We start from the raw sequence: 21,833 nt of genomic DNA on the forward strand, positions 1-21,833 counted from the left end.
CCTAACCAATCAAAACATCACAAATCGCCTTCCGTTCCCGCCTGCCACAAAGGAACCTCGAACTGCCACTTTCGAGCACTAACCGCCCACCTCGGCAAACAAACCACAACACTACCAAGACCAACCAAACACAAAGCTCCTTCCGTTCCTCTCTGCCACAAAGGAACCTCGGACTGCCACTTCCGAGTACTAACTCCCAAAACCAGGAAAAACCAGGTACCGTCATAACTGCGCAAGATACTTACTAACAACCCAACAATCTACCTGGGTCACCAAGAAACCAGTCACAACTCATGCCGCTGTCAAATCCATTCGAAAATTCAAGCAACACAGACACACCTAATCACCAGTCACTCACCTCATCACACCAATAAAGAAACGCAACCAGCTGTCACTAAACAACCACCACCAGCATAACGCTACAAGTTGGCCAGACAAATGAGCCCTTCAAAACCAAATAAACACCCCAAAGTGAACACAGCTGCAGATGAAACGTTGCCAGGCTTCTGAAATTAATCAAGAGCGGACTCAAGAACAATTCCAAAAGTCACCTAAAGTTAAAAGAAAACACTAAATGCAATGTAACTTGCATCTCCAGAATTCAAAGCAATCCCTGGACCTTAACAACTCCAGGGTCACCAAAAACATCAAAGCTTCATACAGCTTCAAGTAAACTCCGCAGAGCTAGACACCTTCAAAAACAACATAGAAGCTTCACACAGCTTCAGGCACTAGTCCCCTGCTAGATGCCTCTGGACTGCTCCGCAGAGCCACAATCCAAAACAACATAAAAGCTTCACTAGGTTTCATGTGAACTCCTCAGAGCCACCAATCATCACAAAAACACAGCTTTGCAAAGCTTATGGTACTAGTCTCCTACTAGGTACCTCTGGACCCCTCAGAGTCACTAACCAATTAATCAAAGTTCCAACTAGGTTCTATACTAGCCTACCACTAGTAACATCACTAACCCCACAGGGCCTCAAAACACCAAACACCTCCAACTCCGCAGAGTCCCCTGACCAACCCTGGTCATGTACATCAATTAAAGCATATTCCAAAAAACAATAAAAAAGATTTCAAAACCCAACACTGGTCATGCACCAACACTAAAACATTCACATACTGCTACAATACACACACAAACACAGGATGTTCAAAATACAGACAACCCCGGCATAGAATGTTAACTGCTAAGGAGCGCTGCAGTCACTCTGGCAGTCATCATGGGTTGCACATCCATACACGCACAAACAGAACATCACGCTAACAATGCCTCAAAAATGGTTATAGTAAGCATTGCAATGACATATCAATAATCACATTATAAATTGCAGATCTCATTTCCTAAAAGTCCATGTTGCCAAAGCATGGGCAACTCTAAATGCTGAAATGACTCAAAGATTGTGGCAACCATTAATGACCAACATCACTCTTATTGTGCTTTAAGATCACAAATCTCACACCACACACACAAGCAAAACATAGTCTTAGGATGATCAGAACATTGAAACATAGTACATCCAAGTCACGTTTTCTAAAAGTCCATGTCACCATTAAACAGGTAACCTAATATGCTAAAATGCCTCAAAATGCTATACTAAGCATAATAGGATCAACACCCTTTGATTGTCCACCTCAATCAACCTCATATGTGCTACTCACACACAACCCCTGTCACAACACAAATGTGGAAACCAACTTTAAATGAGACCTAAACGTCCATGTTGCCAACTGGGGCCAACTCTAAACCCAACCTGCAATGCCTCAAAATGGTTACATCTAAAATAAAATGCATCTCCTATTCTAAGTGCAACATCATTCTCACTAATACTTCTCATGTTAATTCACTACTAATGCACAACAGTACTCTTCAGTCACTGCTTGCCACATCGTTGCTAAATCCATTATGACATTTTACTTTTAAATGAAACTCCAAAATTTCTTCTGCAAGCATAAACTAATCATCCCCAAAAACTACTATCATACCCAAACCCAAACAGTAACCATTTTCTCATTGCGTGGTCCCCACCTAAGACCAAATAAGCATAGCGTCTATTCTCATTAAAACATTTAGCCTCCACGTGCATAAAAGGCACAATTACGCTTACTTGGCATGGAAATGACACTTCCCCTTTTTAAAAAATGCTGGCATAGTCACTCAGGAAATGGTGGCACACTTGAGCAGCCTCATGCAACCCTGCCAATGTCTCCTCATGTACCAGGGGGCCTGCTCCTGGCAGACTCCAACAGGCCATCCTTGCCCCAGGCTCCATGGGGCAGGATGCTTCTGACACCCCTGGGTGGCCGCCTGCAACAGCCCTGGGGGCTGACTAAAGAAGTACTTGGTGGCTGACTCAAACAGCCCTGAGTGCTTTCCATTTCTCCAGACTCTTGAACAGCCTCTAATGACTCCTGGCCTCAAACAGGGCACTCTCCATTCTTCCCAGGGGTCTCCTCTGACAGGCTGTCCCTTCCAGCCCTGGGTGGACTGGCTCAAACAGCCCTGGGTGGTGGGCGCAAACAGTCTATGGGGGGCAGTGGGCTCTCCCTCTCTCCTTTCATTCACTTGTCCTCTTGCCTGCACCCCCCGCAGCAGAGTCTCTTCTCCTCTCTCACATGACATCACACAGGTACCTGTATCTCCTTTTGCTTCACTTGGTGTCCACTCCAAGGTCCTCCTTCACCATACCTTGGACCATCCTCGTCGCCAATTGTTATGACCGGCTCTTGGTCATAGGGTTCACTCCAAGGGACACTCAGGATACACAGGCCAGGTACGCATAGTGGTTACTTTATTAGCTTCTTAGGTTACAGGATCAGATGTCAACAAGTCATTAGGAGATAAAGAGGAAAGGGACAGGAGCCCACTGGCTCCCACCACCCAGGCTCACATAATCTAACTGCCTGGGTTAGAACCCATTCAACCCCAAACATTCTAATCTCACCCTCCAGACTCACAGTCTACATTCTGATGGTGACATCAATCCTGGCTCAGCACACATGCAAGTATAAGAGCCAACCCTAACACCTGGTTTACAAGAGTTCCCTCTGATATTATAGCTAGCAGGCGTGAACGCAGGGGTTCTGGTGCGTCCTCTGCTTCGCTGCTCAGCTTGCTCCACTGTAGCTAGCTAGTAGGGAATTGTTATTTGCAATCCTGGTTGAGAAGGCGGCGGAGGTCGTGATTCTCTTCCCAAGTGCATAGAGCTTCTTGCCCTCTTTGTCAGGTGGTGCCTCACTAGTAGATAGTGGTACCCCAGCTCTTTTTCTTGTATTAGTCACTACAAGGGAGTCCGGAATAGAATGTCCCCTGATGTACAAAGGGTCAGAGGACGAAGGGCTGAAGAGCTTTTCTATCCGAGGGTTGACCCCTCTGACTAAGGCCGGATTGGAAAGGGAAGGAGTTATTCTTCTCCTTATAGAAGCCAGGAGCGGAATAGACTGACTGACCGGGGCTTTTTCTTTAATAACTCTTTCTACAAAGTCTATGTCCGGAAGAGTCTCCCCTGTGTCTATTTCAAAATGCGCTGCTGCCTTGCGCAACAGTGCATTAAGTGAAGGTTGGTCATCTATGGGGGAGGTGTTTCCAATAGGTGTGTCCTTGGGAGGAGAAGGCTGAAAGACATCAGGGTCTGAGTGCACTGATGGGGATTGCCAAGGCTGCACTGATGGGGAGTGCCAGGGCTGTGAAGTAGCTGTATCCTCTTCAAAAGCTCCTGCACTAGTGTAAGGGTCTTCTTCAAACCTCTCTTCCTCATGTTCTTCCTCTCCATCCAAACACTACTCATCTTCCTGGAGGTATTGCTCTTCAGTGAGGTCATATGCGTCTGTAGAAGGGGGAAACAGACTAGGAATCTTGACCCTAGGGTCATCCTGGGTCCATTCTCTTGGTCTTTTGGGTGTGGGTGGGTTTTGGCTACCCAAAAACTTTTCCATACAAGAATGGAGTCTTTCAAGGGTCTCATGGGGAACCCCTGAATAGTCTAGAGGGGGGAAATCAGTGTTTTCACCTTCAAAACGCTTAGAACGCTCCCACAACGTCGACGAAAGGTTTCCGTCGCCCTCAGAAAAGCCCTCCGGTAGTTCAGAAGTGCCCTTAGATGAAGGGGGAAGTTCCTGGCTACTTTTGTGCTTTTTCGGCGTTTCTATATCTTTTGGTGCGGTATTCGACGTCTGTTTCGTCTGCTTACGTTTGTCCTCGGAAACAATTCTCGCCAGGCTCTCGACAACGAGTTCATCAGTAGAGGGTTCTGGAGTCGACGTTGCCTGCGTTACACGTTGTTTCTCGATGGCCGCTCTATGGAGCGTTACGTCGGATGTTTTTGAGGTAGCGCCCGTGTTAGATGAAAGCCCAATCGCTGGTCGCGGCTGCGTTTGCGGGTGGGGCTTGAGACCCTTACGGTCTGAGGTAGACGCCGGAGTGCCCTGCGTCCCCTTCGGCGCTGATGGATCCTTCGTCCTCGACGAAGAAGAGCCGTGGGTTGTGTGCTTAGGCCTATGGGGTCTGTGTGCGTCCTTGTCGCCGGGGTGTTCATCCCCATAAGCAGGGTGTAAGCCGAGCCCGTCGGGGCCGGGGACGGACGTCGAGGAGCGCGAGCGCTCCTTCTGGGGGTTAATGACTTCTGTAACGGACGTCGAGTTATCACCCTCCTCGTCACTTTCTGTAACAGCGGCGGCGGGCGAGGAAACTGACTGACATAGCGTAGTCCGCCCACCTCTTAACTTTTCGTTCTTTAAGAGTTCTTGGTTTCAAGAGCTTACAGGCCGCGCAGCTGTCCTCTTTATGATCGAGGGGCAAGCAACGATTACAGAGCTTGTGTTTGTCCTTCCAAGTGTATTTGCCCCTACAGCGTGGGCAAAACTTAAAAGGTGTCCTCTCCATAGCTGAGGCAATAAAAACTGGTGATAACAACCCCAAGGGAAAGATAGGGGAGAAAGAAAGACATTCTCGACGAGAAGATAAAAGTTCAAACCCCCACTCTCCCTACTGTATGTTGGCCGGCGAGGCCTGGCCACGTGTTCGGCAGCGCCGAAGGATCTCCTCCGTCTCTTCCCCTCCCTCGAAAACTTGCTCGGCGGAGAAACAGCTTCACGTCGAGGGGAGGGATCTTTAACAATAAGTATATATATATAAAGGGCCGAGGTCCGTAGTAAGTGTTTAGCAATGTCTCTCTAGGAGCTCCGCGTAAGGCAACCATAAGCTGGGCGGAAAAAAACAATCTGAGGGACCTCGAAGCGTGAGGGATTGTGGGTACAACGCACGTCACTATAGGGATAGTGTTAGACACGCCTTGTCGACGTCCCCTTTTCGACTACGAAAAACAAAATGCAATACTCCGCAGTGACCACTGGATGTCGGACCTATGCACAGCATGTGATTCTAAGCAGATTAACAAACATCAGAAACAGGCTTACATAGGATGTTCATCTACACACAGAAATGGAAGAACCAAAAGTGCTACTATATTAATCCACTTCTATGGTAGTGATGATCCTGCTAGAAGGGCAGCAGATGTGTAACCAGATGAGACTTTGCAGGAGGGTGCCCTGCATACGTGTGTTTCAGCCCAAGGACAACCATCAGATTCTGTTAAATGCTCTTCCATCGCAAGACTAGAAAGTGCCTCATTGATTGTGTCCAACATTATTTCTGAATTAGATAAATAAGGGTGTGTTCAAACCTATAATTCTGACAAATTTAGAAGGAACGCCTTTAACACAATTCGGGTTGACCCTTACCACAACCTGGTGCTTGCGAAAATAGTAAAAGCGGGGCATTAAACAGCGAGATAAACTGATGCTTCTGGTCTGGCAAAGGCAAGTTGTACAAGGAAATGGGATAATTCAGTGCTGCATGACATTTTTGAAGTTGGGAACAAACGTAAAATTATAAAAAGATGACTTAACAGACAGAGGCCTTTCTGCTGCACTAAAAGAACCTTCCATTTTATAAGTTTATCTAGTGGAGAACTACATCAATGACCTCTAGGAAAATCGGAAAGGTCAAGGCACTTCGATTCTATGCCTTTGGTAACAAGGGCCTAGTATCCAAACTGCGATTTAAGATGCAAGACTCCATCTAGAGATTCACTTGTAGAGTTACAACTGCCTACACAGAAATTGGCAACCAAAGTTGGTGTGCTCAAGTAAATCCTGTTGCGATCAACATGGCTTTGTAGGCGTCACTGGTTTTCATGCACATTGTTCAGGAGAAAAACAGGGGCACAGGCCTAGAGACTGAATGGACAAGACTGTTTCCAAAAGAACTCAAGTCGCCACGTCCTGTAATATAAATCAGCGACGCTATTTTAGCTGGAAGCAAAAAGACTGCCTCCCTATTCCCTTCCAGCCACATGTTGGGGCCAATCGCTCCATGGCAATGCGTTTCTAAGGACTGCTCAAAGCCCTGTGACTCTAGCTCCGTTTGCGCAATACTGCTAGTACTACAATTAGCAACTTCATCTATTTGACACTTGCTACCTTTATAGAATACTGGATGCTACTATTTAACCTCCTTTATTGACCTCTGAAAGATGAAAGGCAGAGCCAGCACTGCAGATATTTGAAACAGTGACAAGCATGTTTCCCCACATACCTGAGCGGCACAAAGTACATTACTGAGCTCCCTTTGCTAGCACTCATGCAAAACGTTCTGCATGAGCAACATCCAAGAAGGAACCCCTTGTTACGATCATGCCCAGCAGTGCAGGTCTATATTGGAAAAGGGAGGGAGTGAGATACAGGCAGCAGTTGGGAGCACAATGTTGAGTGTCTGATGAATCCTATTCCAATTGACAGGACTTCCGCACAGCGAGATATCTTGGAAGTGTTGGTAATGCATGTTGGGGCAGACTTTGGAGTGAAGACTCAAAAACATCCAAAGGGAAGCCAAGTGTCTGTGCTATGGAGAACAGAATAGCCAGTGGCGAGTTGAACCCTTCTCTAGAGGATAACACAGACAGAACACACTTGTGAGGTTTGAGTGCATTCCCCAAATGGCTTTGAGCCTGGGTTAGAGGCTGGTGCATTACCTTGAGTGCGGACAAACTAACAGATTGGCACAAAAAGTGTGGCAGGGATAGAGGTGGGTACAGTGGTAATGGAGGTGAACATTGGCAGAGGCCAGAAAACACTTAGAAGAGGTACTGCAGCAGCAGGAACAGGATGAAATTGCGCCATATCTTGGAGGGGGCTGGCGAGACAGGAATAACAGTGCCAAGGGATGGGATGTACAGGGCCAGTGGTAACACGGTGGGACTGAATCCTGACGCAACAGATCACCTAAAACTCAGCTTTTTGAGAGGGGGAGGGGTCCTGGTGCCGGCGATGGGGCCGCTGCAGCAAGTAGTAGAGGCCACTACATGGGGAAGACAGCAGGAGAGCTCTAGCTCCCGACTGAGGTGGAGTGGAGAACATATTGTGCAAAACATGCTCTCGCAAGTTGACATTCTGGCTATTAACACAGGCAAGAAGTAAACCGAGGGAACGAAGCGGAGGTCGTAGATTGACAGAAACCATTTTTATTGTGTGGGAAACTGCATGAAGCTATTGTCCAGATGTGACCATTAGAACTGAAGTATGAAGCATGGATGCACTGGGCTCCAGGTTACCCGAGAACAAGGCATAACGTCATTTCCTCTTCTAGATTCGCTGGCATTTTCTACGATGGTTCTGCAGAAACCTACCCAAGATATCCCTCAAACGCACTGTAGTATGCGATCTATGTATAGCGCCTAATTGCCATGGTCATGGACTCTACAAGCTTCAGTTGGCTATACACGGCATTACAGAAGACGTTTGCTATTGCAGGCACATTCGATTTTTGCCAGAGATCTAGTACTCCAACGTATTTAGCAGATGTATGTTTGGTGGGGGACGCTGTGTGGTTTGCCACGTCAGTGAATTTGAGATTGCTGGCATGGAATGAATTCAGCATGGGACCCAGCGAGTTAAGGGGGACGTTGCACAAAAAGGTGGTGAGCAACGTCTCTAGACAAGAGTAATCCTAGCGCTCTGCTATAACAGACATCAACATGCACATATGGGAAACATTCCATGCACACTACAATAGGTCAACATTACTGGTTTAAATGGTGTACGGAACACAAGACAATACATAGTACTGTGCATTCGCTAATGCATGCAAATGACAAGTTTGCAGACATGAGAATCGCTCATTCCTATACCTTAAATATGGTCGACATTCCAAGTACAATGCACACATACCACTGACCTTTGCCAGCCACTCCCATTTCACCGTCGGACCTCATCTCTTTCTACCAGCTACACTGAACACCATCTGCAACAAGAACCTGGAAATTGGCATGCTGGGGGACGGAGGTAGTCTACAGACTCCACTCATTGCCCTAAGTGAGCTGCATAGAGTTAAAAGGAGCCTGGCATGTGTGTTTAGAGAAATGACTTCTCGCCCTATGTGTTCATTGTAACTTAATTCAGTATGTTTGGCAGGGTGAGAGCCGTCTCAAACCAAACTTACTCATGGCCAAGAGCACCGTCAGGTGCTCAGGGTACAGGCCAGAATCTCGTCATTTCGCACCACAGTAAAAGCCAAGTCACTTTCCCACAACGCACAAAGTGCAAGGCCAATGATTCATTTTGCCTCGCCATCCCCCTGATGCGCCCCTTCACCCGGTGTTGAGGCCGCTCCATATCTTCCCTTTAAGAACGACGAGAACACCCCCACAGGGAGGTACAGTAGATAAACAGAAAAGATCAAAGTTTAGTGTGAATTCATCAAAGTTCCCCATAAAGCTTGGTGCACTGTCCCTTTGGCCTAAAGCAGGTGTCGTGGCTTTTTCCTTTAATGAATCTCCAGCAGGAACCAGTGGGAGCACTCAGACTACTAAGTGTAGCAGGAGTGTCACATCTGGGCTCAACGTGTGAACTCAATAGCAGATGATCCACAGGGTCGAAAACTAGCATTCTGGGGAAACACCAGATGACCAATAGGCCATTGAAAATGGATCATTTTGCTCGCCCTAGTGTGAACAACATGCAGGCTGCACAGCTACACCCAGGGCTTTAAGTGGGGTAAGAAATCGAGGGGGGGGGCTTCATTTGGGGGCGTGGCTTGTGGGAGGGGCGTGGCCTAAAAAGTACGCAAATCGTAGGGTATACACATATATATAAATGTTATATATTTGTGTGCGTACCTTACTATGGTGTGTGTGCGTACCTTACTATGGTGTGTGTACTATGCAAGCCATCTTTTCTAAACATAGAAATATGTAATATATTTCTATGTTTAGAAAAGATGGCTTGCATAGTACACATAGTATAAACATAGAAATATGTAATATATTTCTATGTTTAGAAAAGATGGCTTGCATAGTACACACACCATAGTAAGGTACGCACACAAATATATAACATTTATATATATTTGTGTGCATACCCTACGGTTTGCCTAGTTTTCAGGCCATCTTTTTTAAACATTTCGGGTTTATAAAAGATGGCTTTGAAAGTACACAATTCAAGCCGTCTTTTATAAAGCTTTGACTTCGGACAAAATTGTCCGTCGGCAAAGCTTTATAAAAGATGGCTTGAAATGTGTACTTTCAAAGCCATCTTTTATAAACCTCGAAATATGTCGAGGAATCCCCAGGTTCGCCGAGGGTTAAAGACGCCTCGGCGACCTGGGGAAACAAAGGGACAGTAACTGCCTCTGGTGACCTCTCGCGCGAGGGGTTACAAGATGCAGTTACTGTGACTGATGGAAGTGGCAGCCAGGCACAGCGTCGCTGTGGTTGGCTGCCACTTCTGTCAGATCGCCTGACTTCATGGCAGGCGCCTCTCCCGTCGCGGCTGCGGCCGCGACGGGATAATGCATCCTGCCAATGTTGCGGGCAGTGGGACGGGGCCCCGGCAGGGCCCCGGCTCAGCCCCACTTTTTGGAGGCTGCCGGGGCCCGGCAGGCCCAGGCCCACTTTAAGCACTGGCTACACCAGTCTGCAGAACAGTACTTAGCCTTGCAAAACATTCCACCAAATAAAAACACCATAAACCAAAGGACTGAAATATTTACCACTTGGAGGTTTGCGATTAAGGCAGTTCCTGCAGAGGAAGGCAAGTGAGCATTTGCGTAGTCTAAACCCGGTAACAAGATCTGGAGCATAATCTCAGCTTCCCTTTAATCTACCAATTGGGATCTAGGCTCTTCAAATCTCAACCCCTCAATCTCCCGACTCCTGGCACTGCCTCCCACGTTCACTCCTCTTTGCTGGCCCCTCACCACTAAAATGATCTTTCCCCTGGCATCAAATCAATGCGGTCAGTACAACCATTTACAACCAGTACTCAAAACTGCCATGAGTGGTGAGCCATTTAGCTTCCTCCCCTAATGTAGCCTAGAAGAGTTGGGTAAACTTGACACCAACACCTCCCAGAAGCTATTTTCAAAATCCTCTGGCAAACTGGTGCCATATAGGATAGGGAAGGACTCTTTAGACCATGAAATAGTTTAAGAATAGTTTTTTTTTTTTTACTAGAGGTTGCTCTAAATCTGTTCATAATATTTACAGTAGATCAAGAGAACCAAGAAATGGTTATCGCCACCAGTGGCACCCCGAGAGATCATTAACTGCCAAGATCAGCAAATACTGGTGGTCTTTTGAGGTCGAAGGAGGGTCCTATTAGATGCAGAAAAAACAACTGCTGATTTCTCGGGACCACAACCCACATGAACCACAGACCAGGCAGGCCACAGAGCCCTCTAAAAGGCAAATCTATCATCTGGGAAAAGATTTCCCGAAACAAGATGGACAAGGAGCACAACAATGGTAACTCCTGAGCAGAATCTGGAACCCTTAGAAGCTAGAGATGGTGGGAGAGTAACTGGGAGAGCGCTCAGAGGACAAACCGTGATGACACTGGACACCCCTTACAACGTCATTGCAGACAGCCAGGCACAAAGTGGCAACATTATTGGAGAAAATGTTGGTAAATTTCTTCGATCTTCACAAATGGAACTAGTGGGGGATCCAGGACAGCATGGTGGAGTGAGGGGGTGACAACAGGTGGTGAGCACATGAGAAGCTATGGTGCTGGAGGAGTGCCGGGAATCTATTTGGAGTACTGTGGCCAAGGGAAAGAACCAGCCACTGAACCAGTTTATGTTGGGTAATACACAATACAACGACTCCGAAAGGCACATGACAGACTGAAATCCAAGGTGACTGGATCCAGCAGCAATGGCTAGATTTACAGTGGAGAGAGACAGCACTCATGGAGGTTAATGATGGGCAATTGCAGGTAATGCCTGTTACATTTGCATCAACTACCATCTGGCTTGGGTTTCTTCAGACCTTAAGGGTAAACATGAGCCAGGGGCCCCCCACATGGGAGGCTTGTAGAACTGGGGCTATATGGAGGCAGAAAGGGCTGGATTGGAGTGAGCCTAGCAGTTAGCTTAGTGAAGCTGCTGTCGGCTAGGTTGCCCTACACAGGGAGAGAAGGGGGCATGACCTTTCTCATACAATTAGGTACTTTGTTTTTTTTCTCTCGAGTGCTAAGCTAGCTTGGCACACATCGTAGCTGCTTTCAAAAGTAGTGATGCAAATGCTTCATAGGAGAAGAACTTTCCTTGGTAAGATCTGCACCGCTCAGGTCATGCCCCCAGGCGAATATTCCAAGCAGCCACTTAACCGAGCATAAGAACGCCCAGGACGAACATTTACAAAAAAAAAAAAAACAGGCCAACACGTTTCTGGCAGCTTAGCTAGCCAGCCACTGTGTGGGTTGGTTGTACATTTCTTCTACATCAGCCTACAAGGGCACGCAGACAGCTAGGACAGTGGAAAGAAGACATTCACTCCAATACCTAGCCCAGTCAGTCTGCTACTACATACACTGTCAGAGCAGATATCCGAGGAAATCAGAGGAGCTGGCTTCAGGGGAAATGCATTCAACACTGAACTCAATGGTAGCTTCCTTAGACTAGAGCTTCCCACACACTCACCATGATATCCGGTCATCTTTGATGGGAAGGAGCGAAGGGAAAGCCTGTGTGAATTTGCTTCTCTTTCTTACTTGAAAGCCCCTGCGCTTACTAAAGGACTGCCATCTTCCTCTAATGCTTTGTAATGCTGCCTCTTTCCATGATCCTACTCACACTAACATTTGTTAATTAACATATGGAACAATCCCAATCGGATTAAAGAGCACAATTTTAAAGGGCACATTAATGGCAGGCTCATAATTCTTCATCTTTTTCAAAGCAGGAATTGTTTTGGAAGTGCTCACGTCATCAGTGTCTTTGACTCTGAGGATCTGTTCTCGTAGGTCCTGGAGGTCATTGAACGTAGATTGTGCCGTTATCGAATATACTAATGCAAAACCTTGTCCATTTTTCATGTAGAGATCTCTCATCGCTGTAAATTGTTCCTGTTGTACAAGGAAAAATAGTATCAAAGTTAAAAAAATATATACTTCAAAATAAACCTGTTGCTTTCAACAAGTTATTGCACCGTCAAAGACACCAACTTTATGTAAGAGAAAGATCACTCGTTTAAAACTCATACCTATTATGGATACATCTGCTCAAAATGCATCTTGATTAAAATATGGAATAAAGGCATTGCAGCACAGTCAAAGAGGCTTCTACTGCCTGGGCAAACAGGAAAAAGCAGGAGTGAAAGTAGCTCATTTAGCTGCAGTACAGGTTCTCAAAATGTCCCACCCAAAAGAACACAAAATATTGACAGAAAAGTTTAATTTTAGATTCATCCATACTTCAGGTTGGTAATGGTTGCCCTTTGAAGTTGACGCAGGTCCATTTGCTGCTGAAAGGAAAGGTGGTGGTAACTGGGAGCAGTCTTAAAAAATAAAGTAAAACAATAGTAGCAATTGTACCCCTCAATTCTCAGTTTAATTAATTACTAGCATATGGTAACAGCCATCTTGGGAGGACCACACCAGAAATATGCTGAGGCTATGTACATAAATGATGAAGTTCCACGCCCCGTCTTCCTGTTTCAATCCTGCCTCCATGTAACATTCAATGTTATGCTTCACTCATTCCTGCACAAGTAGCAAACAGTACTGTTAGCTGGACTGAAGCATTGCAGGGATATTTAAGACAGACTAGTATCCACAAGTGTATTGGCATTCCTTCTCACAGTGCCCTTCATTTCATATATGGATAAGTATTGTAAAGCAGGAGGAAACTAAGCTGGATTGGGGATGTCCTTCCCGAAAGAACGTTTAGGGTAGGTCATGCTTTTGAGAGGCATGTACCAGTTTGAATAAAAGAGTAACTGATGCACGCCATTGAAAAGTGCATGATGCTAACTAACATGGGATAAGATTGTTCACCCTTAAAAAGACCACCAAGTGGATATGGTGTAGATACTCAACTACAAGGGGCTCTGCAGTGGGCAGTCCCTTTAAAAAATATAGTTTGTTTTGCAGTAGCTGGATGTTAATGTTAAAGGACATTTGTACAGTGCACTATCACCACCGGAGTGGTCGCCTGGTGCTCTGGCAGCTCTGAAAGAGGAAGGGAGGGGAGGGGCGGGGGTTAGTGGGAGGAGGCTGGAAAAGTGCAAGAAAGCAGTGATGTGCTGTTGGCGGCATCAGCCCGGTGGGTCTGTTGCTGGGCCTGGGGCGTTTGTGGCCGGTAGTCATCGTGTATTGTTGTGCGTGTATGTGCGTTTTTGTTTTGTTGTTGCAATGTAGTGAAGTTTGTGTGGTAGGTTTGTGGTTGTGTTTGGTTTGGAGTTTGAGAGGTGCATGCAGAGGGGGAAATGGTTAGTGAAATTGGTTAGTTGGCATCTTATCCTGAATTGAGGCGCTGGACTTGTTTAATCTCCCCAGATGGGGTTCAGGAGAACCTCTGAGCCTCTGTCCTGATCTGGGTCCGTCTGGCCTTCAAGCTCCCATTCACATCTGGCCCCCTCCTCCACCAGCCTCCCTCACAGCCCTACCCGTCTTCCCTTCCAACTCATACGGCCAGTGCTCCTGCCAATGTCCACAATTCAGCTAGTGTGGTGCTTGCCAATATCCTGACAATTCCACAACACTGGTACCTGGTAGCAATTAAGGGGCGAGAGTGGATGGGTGGGGTTGTTGACTGTCTCCATGGGTGTCACCTGTGTTCCACTCTGCCCGGCGTCAACCGTCCAGGTGCCATGGGAGCTTCCCAGTCAGTTCTGGGAGCTGTCCGTGTCCACTCCAGTTTAGTCATCCCTTTCCTTTCTGTTTCGGTTTTCAGTTTGAGTCTGGTGTTGCAGAGCCAGGTTTTAAGTAATTTCCAAAATTTTAGGTGAGAAAAACACAGGTTTGGCAGAAAAAGTCACAAAACCACAGCACTTGTATGAATAAATATAAAGAGTGCACATAGTCTGCAGGTGCCTCAGAGGTGTGGGAGTACTGCCAAGTACAACCCACTGTTGTGGAAACAATTAGAGCACAGGCAATTCTGAAAAAGTCGGTTTAGACTCAAAACACGCGTCAGGCTACTTTGCAAATAAATCCATCGGACTTATAACCACATCTTTCTTCAATTACTTGCAACACATATTGCACTCTTGGGCGCAATGCGACTGAGAATTGCCCGTGCTCTAAATTTTGGGTGATTTTTGGTGTTTATTTCTTTTGGGATGTTGTTCCAGGTTTTTGCGGCTAAGTGGTAGAAAGAGGTGCCTCCAAGTTTGAGGTATGGTTTTGGTTCAGGCAGATTTCGTTGCTTGACCTGAGGAGTCTTGTTGGCTTGTAGATTGTTATTTTCTTTTGTGGGAATTCTGCTCCTTGTCCGCCGATTGCCCTGTGTGTTATGAACATTGCTTTGAAGGTGATGCAGTGTTTTACTGGGAGCCAGTGTAGTGTTTGTAGGGCAGGAGTGATGTGTTCTCTTCTTGATAGTTTGAAGAGTAGTCTGGCTGCTGTATTTTGGATCTGTTGTAGTTTCTTCAGGTGGTGTTCTGGTCTTCCGAAGTAGAGGCTGTTTGCATAGTCGATTCTTGACATGATGAGGGAGACGATAGTGTGTTTTGTGCATGAGGAAAGGTAGGATTCTTCTTGCTGTGTGGAGGAGGAAAAAGTATTTCTTGAATGTTGCATTTATTTGTGGTACTAAGGTTAGGGTGTTGTCCATCAGGACTCCCAGATTTTTTACTACCTTAGATGGTGAGGTTCCCATTTCCTTTGGCCATGGGATGGCGGTTTTGTTCTCTTGGTCTTTGGATACGATCATGATTTCTGTCTTTCCTGGGTTGATTTTCAGGTTGACGGCCCTCATCCAGTTGAAGACTTCTTTTAGACACTCAATTAGGGTTGAAGCATCGCCTTGTGTGTCTTTGATTTTGTAGATTTGAGTATCTGCGTAGTTGTAGCATGTAATGTATTTTTTGAAGATTCTGAAGTAAAGTGGTGATAGTGAGGATCCTCGTGGCACCCCACAGTCTGTTTCTGTTCTGTCCATCTGCTAGGAATGATTTAGTCCAGAGTAGTGCTGTGTCTCTTATGCCTATGTCTTCTAGTCTTTTGGTTAGGGTGTCATGACTGTGTCGAAGGCTGCGGAGAGGTCAAGCAGAATAAGGGCTGAGGTGTTTGAGTCTGCGTTAGTTTTTAGGTCGTCCCAGAAGGATAGTAGTGCTGTTTCAGTTCCTCTTGCGGGTCTGAAACCGACTTGAGCTTGGCCTAGCATGTGGTGTTTTTCTACGTGTTCTTGGGTAAGTTTGTATACATAGGTTTCCAAACGTTTTGCCGGGTAGGGAAGGTTTGAATTCGGCCTGTATTTGGTGGTCTTCTGCGTCGCCAATTGTGTTTTTCAGAAGTGGTTTGATATATGCTTATTTGAAGGTCCTCGGTACAGTTCCTGTTGCTAGTGATCGGATCAGAAGGTTTCTGTACTATTCTGCTGGCGTTCCTTGTGCGAGGATGGATTTGTAGATGTCCCGGGGACAGGGATCCATGGATGATCCAGCTTTCTTGCTGTGTCTTACTAGCAGTGTGAATGCCTCTGCTGATATTTCAGGAAAGTTTGAGTTTGTGCTGAGGTTCCGTGATAGGTTCGCTTGGTAGTATGTTGTGGTCGGTATGTTTTGTCGGATTTCATTGATTTTTTTCTTGAAGTGGTCTGCTAGGTTGTTGCATAGTTTCTCCAAGGGGATTGGGGTGTTGTCGCAGCCTGGTGTGTTTCCCATCTGTTTAAGGATGTTAAACATTTATTTTTGTGTGTTGGTGGCATTGGTGATTCGGTCATCTTAAAGGCCTTCTCTTCGCCTTTTGAATTTCCTTCATGTATGCACGGATTTGTCTTTGGAACAGTTTGTCTGGGTTGTATTCTTTCCTCCATTCCAGTTCCATCTTTATGTTTTCCTTTTTCATGGTGCTTAGTGGTGTGAAACATTTTGCCATTGCTCTTTTTTTGATTGGATGAATGGTTTTTCTGGGGCGATCTTGTCAATTTTATCTCCAATCCATTTGTGTAGTAGCTCCACTTTCCCCGTCTAGGCCAGCTAGCTCTAGTTCTGTAGTTGAGGGTTTGGTTAACTCCAGTTGTTCGAGTAGGTTGCTTTCTTTGACGTGTTTCCAGTTTCTTTTTGTGGTGGTTGTGAGTTTAGGAGGTTGGATGCAGACTTGAGTAGGCAGAGTGATCACAATTGGGATGATGAGATGGTCGCTCCACAATATTTGTATCAGCGGTGCCGTTGTGATGAGTTTTTCCTTGGCGAAAATTGCGTCGAGGGTGTGTCCTGCAGAGTGTGTTGGCCCTTTCGACTAGTTGTCATAGTTTCATGGTAGTGAGTTGTTCAATCAGTGAGTTTTGGGAGTTGGCCTGACTGTCTTCAACCCAGATGTTGAAGTCTCCTAGGATGATTAGGTGTTCGTGGTTGATGGCTGTTGGTGATTGCTTCTATGAAGTTGTCGATGAAGGTTCCATCATATGTCGGTGGTCTGTACACCAGGACAAATGTGACGTTTGTTTTTGGACTTGCTGTTAGGTGTATTACCATGGTTTCGCAGTTGAGGATGTTGAGTGGTTAGTCTGTTTTTATTTTCAGGTGTCCTTTGAATGCAATTGCGATGCCTCCTCTTTTTTGTTTTTCCTGTTTATTTGAAGGCATTTGAAGTTGGTTGGAAGGCAGCTTTAGAGTGTGATTTTGTAGTTGTCGTCCAGCCATGTTTCTGTGATGAACAGGAGGTCAATGCCGTTGTCATCAAGTAGGTCCAAGATCTCTGTTGAGTGTTTGGACATGTATCTTGCGTTTATAAGATTGCAGTGGAGTTTGGAGGTGTGTGGTTTGGACTTTCTTGTTGAGGTCGTCTTCTGATCGGTGTTGAGGTTTCCTTCCTGGTCGATCTCTTGTTGAGGTGTAGGTTTTAGGGTGTCAGCATCTTCGAAGAGTTCTAGGTTCTGTCTTGGGTTTTTGTTTTCATTGGGTTCGTCTTCCAGGAGTTGTGGTTGTCGATTGGAAGTTCTTCTTGCTTTGGTGATGTAAGGTGTTATCGCATCAGTCGTGTGTTTCTTGTGTGGTTTGTGTTGTTCATCCTTCTGCACGCTTGTGTTGGGTAGTTTGATGTTGCTGCTTCTAACGTTGGATTGGTTTGCTCTGGTGACCAGTTGTCAGCGACGTAAGGAGTTAAGTAGAGGGATTTGTCTCTTCTCAGTGTTGGTTTGATTCTTCTTTCTGACTGCGGGGGTGCGTTCTGTAGTTGTGGTTCGAGTTTGTTCTTCTCTATTTCCTTCCCTCGGAATGGGTCGTTTGCGTGGCATTATAATATAGAGAGTTGTTTAGTCTTTATAGTTTGCTGATGTCCAGTTGGCTCTGTTTTGGTCTGGTTGTCTTGTGGTGTATTAATGGGTGTGGAGGGCTGTCTGCTAACAGTTAGGGCTCTGTCTGTAGGTGGTATTTCCGGGTTGCCGACTCGTTCAGTTGCTGTCTTGAGAGGGGTAAGGGAGGTGGTTAGGGGTTTTATAGTTGGGTGTTATCGGTGGCTTTCTTTAGTGTCCGTTTCCCTAAACACAGTTCACTGCAGTGAACTAGCAATGTGGGTTTAAAAGGATATCTACTAGTTGAGGGTGATTTTGAGGGGCGAAGCTAGGACTTGCGCCTTATGAGGTGTGAGCTCTTAATCTGGGTTTCACTCCAAAGTAATTCACTGGTGGGTTCTGTATCACTTTAGAGTTGGTCAGCTGGATTTGAGAGACCTGTCTAGAGGCCGATCAATGAGATCTGAATATCGTATTATGTAGCCTGGAAATAGAACCCCTACTAAGCTTGAGACCTGTACAGTGGGAGAGAGGTCTATCAATGCAATCTAAACATCACCCAATGCAATATGGACAACAGAGCCCCTAGAGCTGTATAATGGAAGGGAGGCCTAATCACACTGTTTAACGTTGGTTTGCTAAGTGGCTAGGATTCTGGGGTAGGGTTGTAGCTCTCCCCTAAACCAGGCCATTCCTACCTTACTGGTCCTTGTAGTTGATGGTTGACGGCTGGCCACTGGCTTCCCCTGCGGACACCTGCTCCCACTTCTTGGCGCCACCCTTGGCCTTGGGGTCCTTAGCCACAGGGGGCTACCGGGCAGAGGGCTGCCCTGGGGGGGTTTAAGACAGGGGAGGAGCAAATCACCAGAGGGAGAGGGATAGGGAGGGGGGGAATAAGGAAGTCTGGCAAGGGGAACGGAGTACACAGGCCGGGGGGCACACAGAGGCACAAATATAATGCAAAGGCCTGGAGGGTCTTCAAGGGGCCTCTAGTCATCTGCCTGGCACGATGTAAAGTGCAGCCAAGGGGGAGAAGCACAGCCGTAGGACCTACAAGGCTCTGAAGCAGGAGCCAATCACCAGAGGGGGAGGGCTAGGGAGGTGGGAATAAGGAAATATCAAGAGGGGTGGGAGAGGACAACGGCGCTGCAAGCGCAAACACTACCCTGGAAATATCCAAAATAAGGGCCGAGGGGCTCTTCAGCAGCAACAAGCACCCACCTGCCTCGGATGGTAAGAGGCGTGCGGCGAGGGCAGCAGGTCTCTAGACCTGGAAGCACCAGTGATATCCGCCAATCAGGGGAGGTGGGAGGGTCGGGAGGCGTGAGGGATCAGGGAAATGGATGGAGGAGGGGGTGGCAGGGAGGGGACAACAACGGTGCTGCAAGAGCAAACACTACCCTGCAAATATCCAAAATAAGGGCCCAGGGGGCTATTCAGCAGCAACACGCACACTCACTCACCTGCCTCGGATGGTAAGAGGCGTGCAGACGAGTAGAGGGCTCATTTTGACAGACTCACAATTCAGTGTAAAAATGGGCATGGCTCACCTATGGTAACTGCAAGTTCAGAATGAAACTTTGTAAATATAACTGATATTCAAACCCAGTAACAAAATGTCATAATTGGAGGGAAGTGAAGTTGGCACAGATAAGGGGTAAGTCAGCACAAATACTCTCCTAGGAAAGAAACTTGACAAACAATGCCAAACATCCCTTCAGATTGTGTTTTACAACTAACCTGTGTGAATACTTGCATGACGTGGTTACAGATGTGCTATGTCTAAATGTTAAAGTAAAATATGTCCTCCTGAAATTGGATAAGGTAATGAGATTGAAGGTATTGATGTTAAATAGTGCAAGTTACTCACCATAGCAATGACTGAACATCCAGTCCACAGTTCCCTTTGCTACATACTCTGACATATGTGCAAGGGTGACAGGATCTAATTCTCTTCACAACAAAAACCTCTATTTTAGCAAAGTTTGGGATCAATGAACCACTATTCCAGGCTCTGCCCTCTAAATTTTCATCTGCCACTACCAGACCAATCAAACTGCTTTGTTTCGCAGCTGAGGTAGTTTAGTGGAAAGGGGACTATGGTTTGAAATACCCCTACCCACCTTGTCCTTTCCTCCATATGTGTGAATTATTTCAATGCATATAGAACCTACATGGAGGTTGAACCAAAACTATCCAAAGAGGTTTTGAAGTTCACTATACCAAGTTTGACCAGGAGGCTGAGAAGAGGAAAGCTGCAGAGTGGAACCCAGAGGCTCAGAAGCAGACTGTCATGGTGGCTGTACTTTGGAAGATTGTCTGCACACGAAGATCCCCAAGGGTTGGCGACTGCCACTGGCAACCAATTCAAAGCCAAAATACCCCAGAGAAAGAACACAGTCTACGTCTGCTGGAGTATCCCACGGTTTGTTAGTGGTCGAAGGAGAAGTCCGGTTTTAGAGATTGTGGATACCACACATGATACAGTGACTGCATATAGATTTCAAATATGGAGAGATGGTCTAATGACTCAGACGTCCGTAAATCCACACAAGAAAACCCCCAGCAAGGTAATTGCTGGACCTCTGCAGCACCTACCTACCACAGGCCTGGACTTTCAGATGTAGGCAAGTGAGGCTCTGGTGGATACCAGGGATTTCACGACTGGAAGCAGTTCGGTCTTAAAGAACAGCTGCAGGAATCCTGGCCAAGCTGGAGCCAACGCTTGAGCAGTAGCATACCATTGTTCCAGAAGGGCAGCAGGGCACCCCCTTCTATTCAACTCACAGATAAAGGAGGTGGGAACTTAACTTGCCTTGTACCCGAGGGAGCACAGATGTACCTTAAGATATGGAGGAATTAACAGACCCAGAACAAAGATATTCCGGCACCACCATCATAAACAGCTTCATGAGGCCATTCCAGATAGGTTCTGAGGCACAAATCGAAGTCTACGCCCCATTAAATGTTGTGACCATCCAATCAAGACATGTCAGCCAAACGCCATTTTCATGAGCATACACACAGGGATGTAGATTGTAATGTTTGGGAGACCATCATCCAGTCAAAGTGGATGTCACTCAAACTAAGTGACCTTTCTGGGCTCTGTGTAGAACCCACAGGCACAGTTAGCCAAAATGACATTCCTTGTGGTAAATCATTTTGTTTTGTGATGGACTGGGAATGACTAGGTCACAGAGCTCACAAACCCCTTGCTTCGGTTCACAGAGCAATTGGCTACCAACAGTACAGAACTATAGACCAAGTATAATGCTGCCATCAGCCTGTGACACTAGCACACATTCACGCGAGGGAATTCACCCCCAGACAAAATGGGACACACTCACACTGTCATGGAAGCCATATGGGCTACTTAAGGCAGATAAACCAAAGAGGCAGCAAAAAGTCAAGGAGATGAACAATCACCAAACGTAGAGTAGAAAATGGCTTGGATTTAACAGATTGTTAGGACAGTTTTTCTGTAGTCCAATTAAGGGCTCAGTAAAACCATTGCAACAGCTCAGGTGCAATGTGCTCGCCTTGATCGAAAGTAAGACGACACGGAGCAACACAGGTTCGATCCCCGGGTCCGCGCTTAGAAACCTCTGGTTATTTATAACGTGCTTAAAACCCGATCATATCATATGCAGTACCACCCGAGTTCAGGGTAGTGTAGACAGAGCAGCCAGGCTTATTGTTAGGGAGAATTCTCAGAAATGTGCTAATTCTCTTCTACCTTAGAGACCCCCAGCTCTTTTGCTGGACTTTAGATCTCATGTAATTTTTATGAGATTTATCCCCTGTGTTTCTTTTGACTTTGGAGTCTGACATCTTTACATTGTGACACACAGCACCTTTAGTGCAGTGGCACAGGGAAGTCTTAGATTTCCTAAAGGTTTAAATACCTTCTCTTGGTGAAACTACGGTTTCCAAGAGCAGTAAAGTGAAATTGACTTTACTTACATTTTGTAACTTTCTAGACCCAGCCCACACCATCTTACCATAGGGTGCTGGAGGGGTTACTTAGTATCCCCCTTGTCTAGTTTCTCATGTAACATTTTGATGTTCCCCTTTCTACAGTTAATGGCTCGTGGCA

General features: G+C 46.3%; 1 protein-coding gene across 3 annotated transcripts in view; it reads right to left on the bottom strand.

Moving 5' to 3' along the window:
- The window catches only part of RAP1B (RAP1B, member of RAS oncogene family), a 421,780-nt gene that overhangs the window by 28,440 nt on the left and 371,507 nt on the right, over positions 1–21,833 (bottom strand). For all 3 annotated transcript variants that reach the window (XM_069629722.1, XM_069629723.1, XM_069629724.1), the window contains one exon: positions 12,265–12,405. In XM_069629722.1, coding sequence (XP_069485823.1) covers positions 12,265–12,405 — 141 coding nt within the window. The remainder of the gene's footprint in view (positions 1–12,264; positions 12,406–21,833) is intronic.

The sequence above is a fragment of the Ambystoma mexicanum genome, chromosome 12 (assembly GCF_040938575.1).
Source record: "Ambystoma mexicanum isolate Mex_15411 chromosome 12, UKY_AmexF1_1, whole genome shotgun sequence".
NCBI lineage: Eukaryota > Metazoa > Chordata > Amphibia > Caudata > Ambystomatidae > Ambystoma > Ambystoma mexicanum.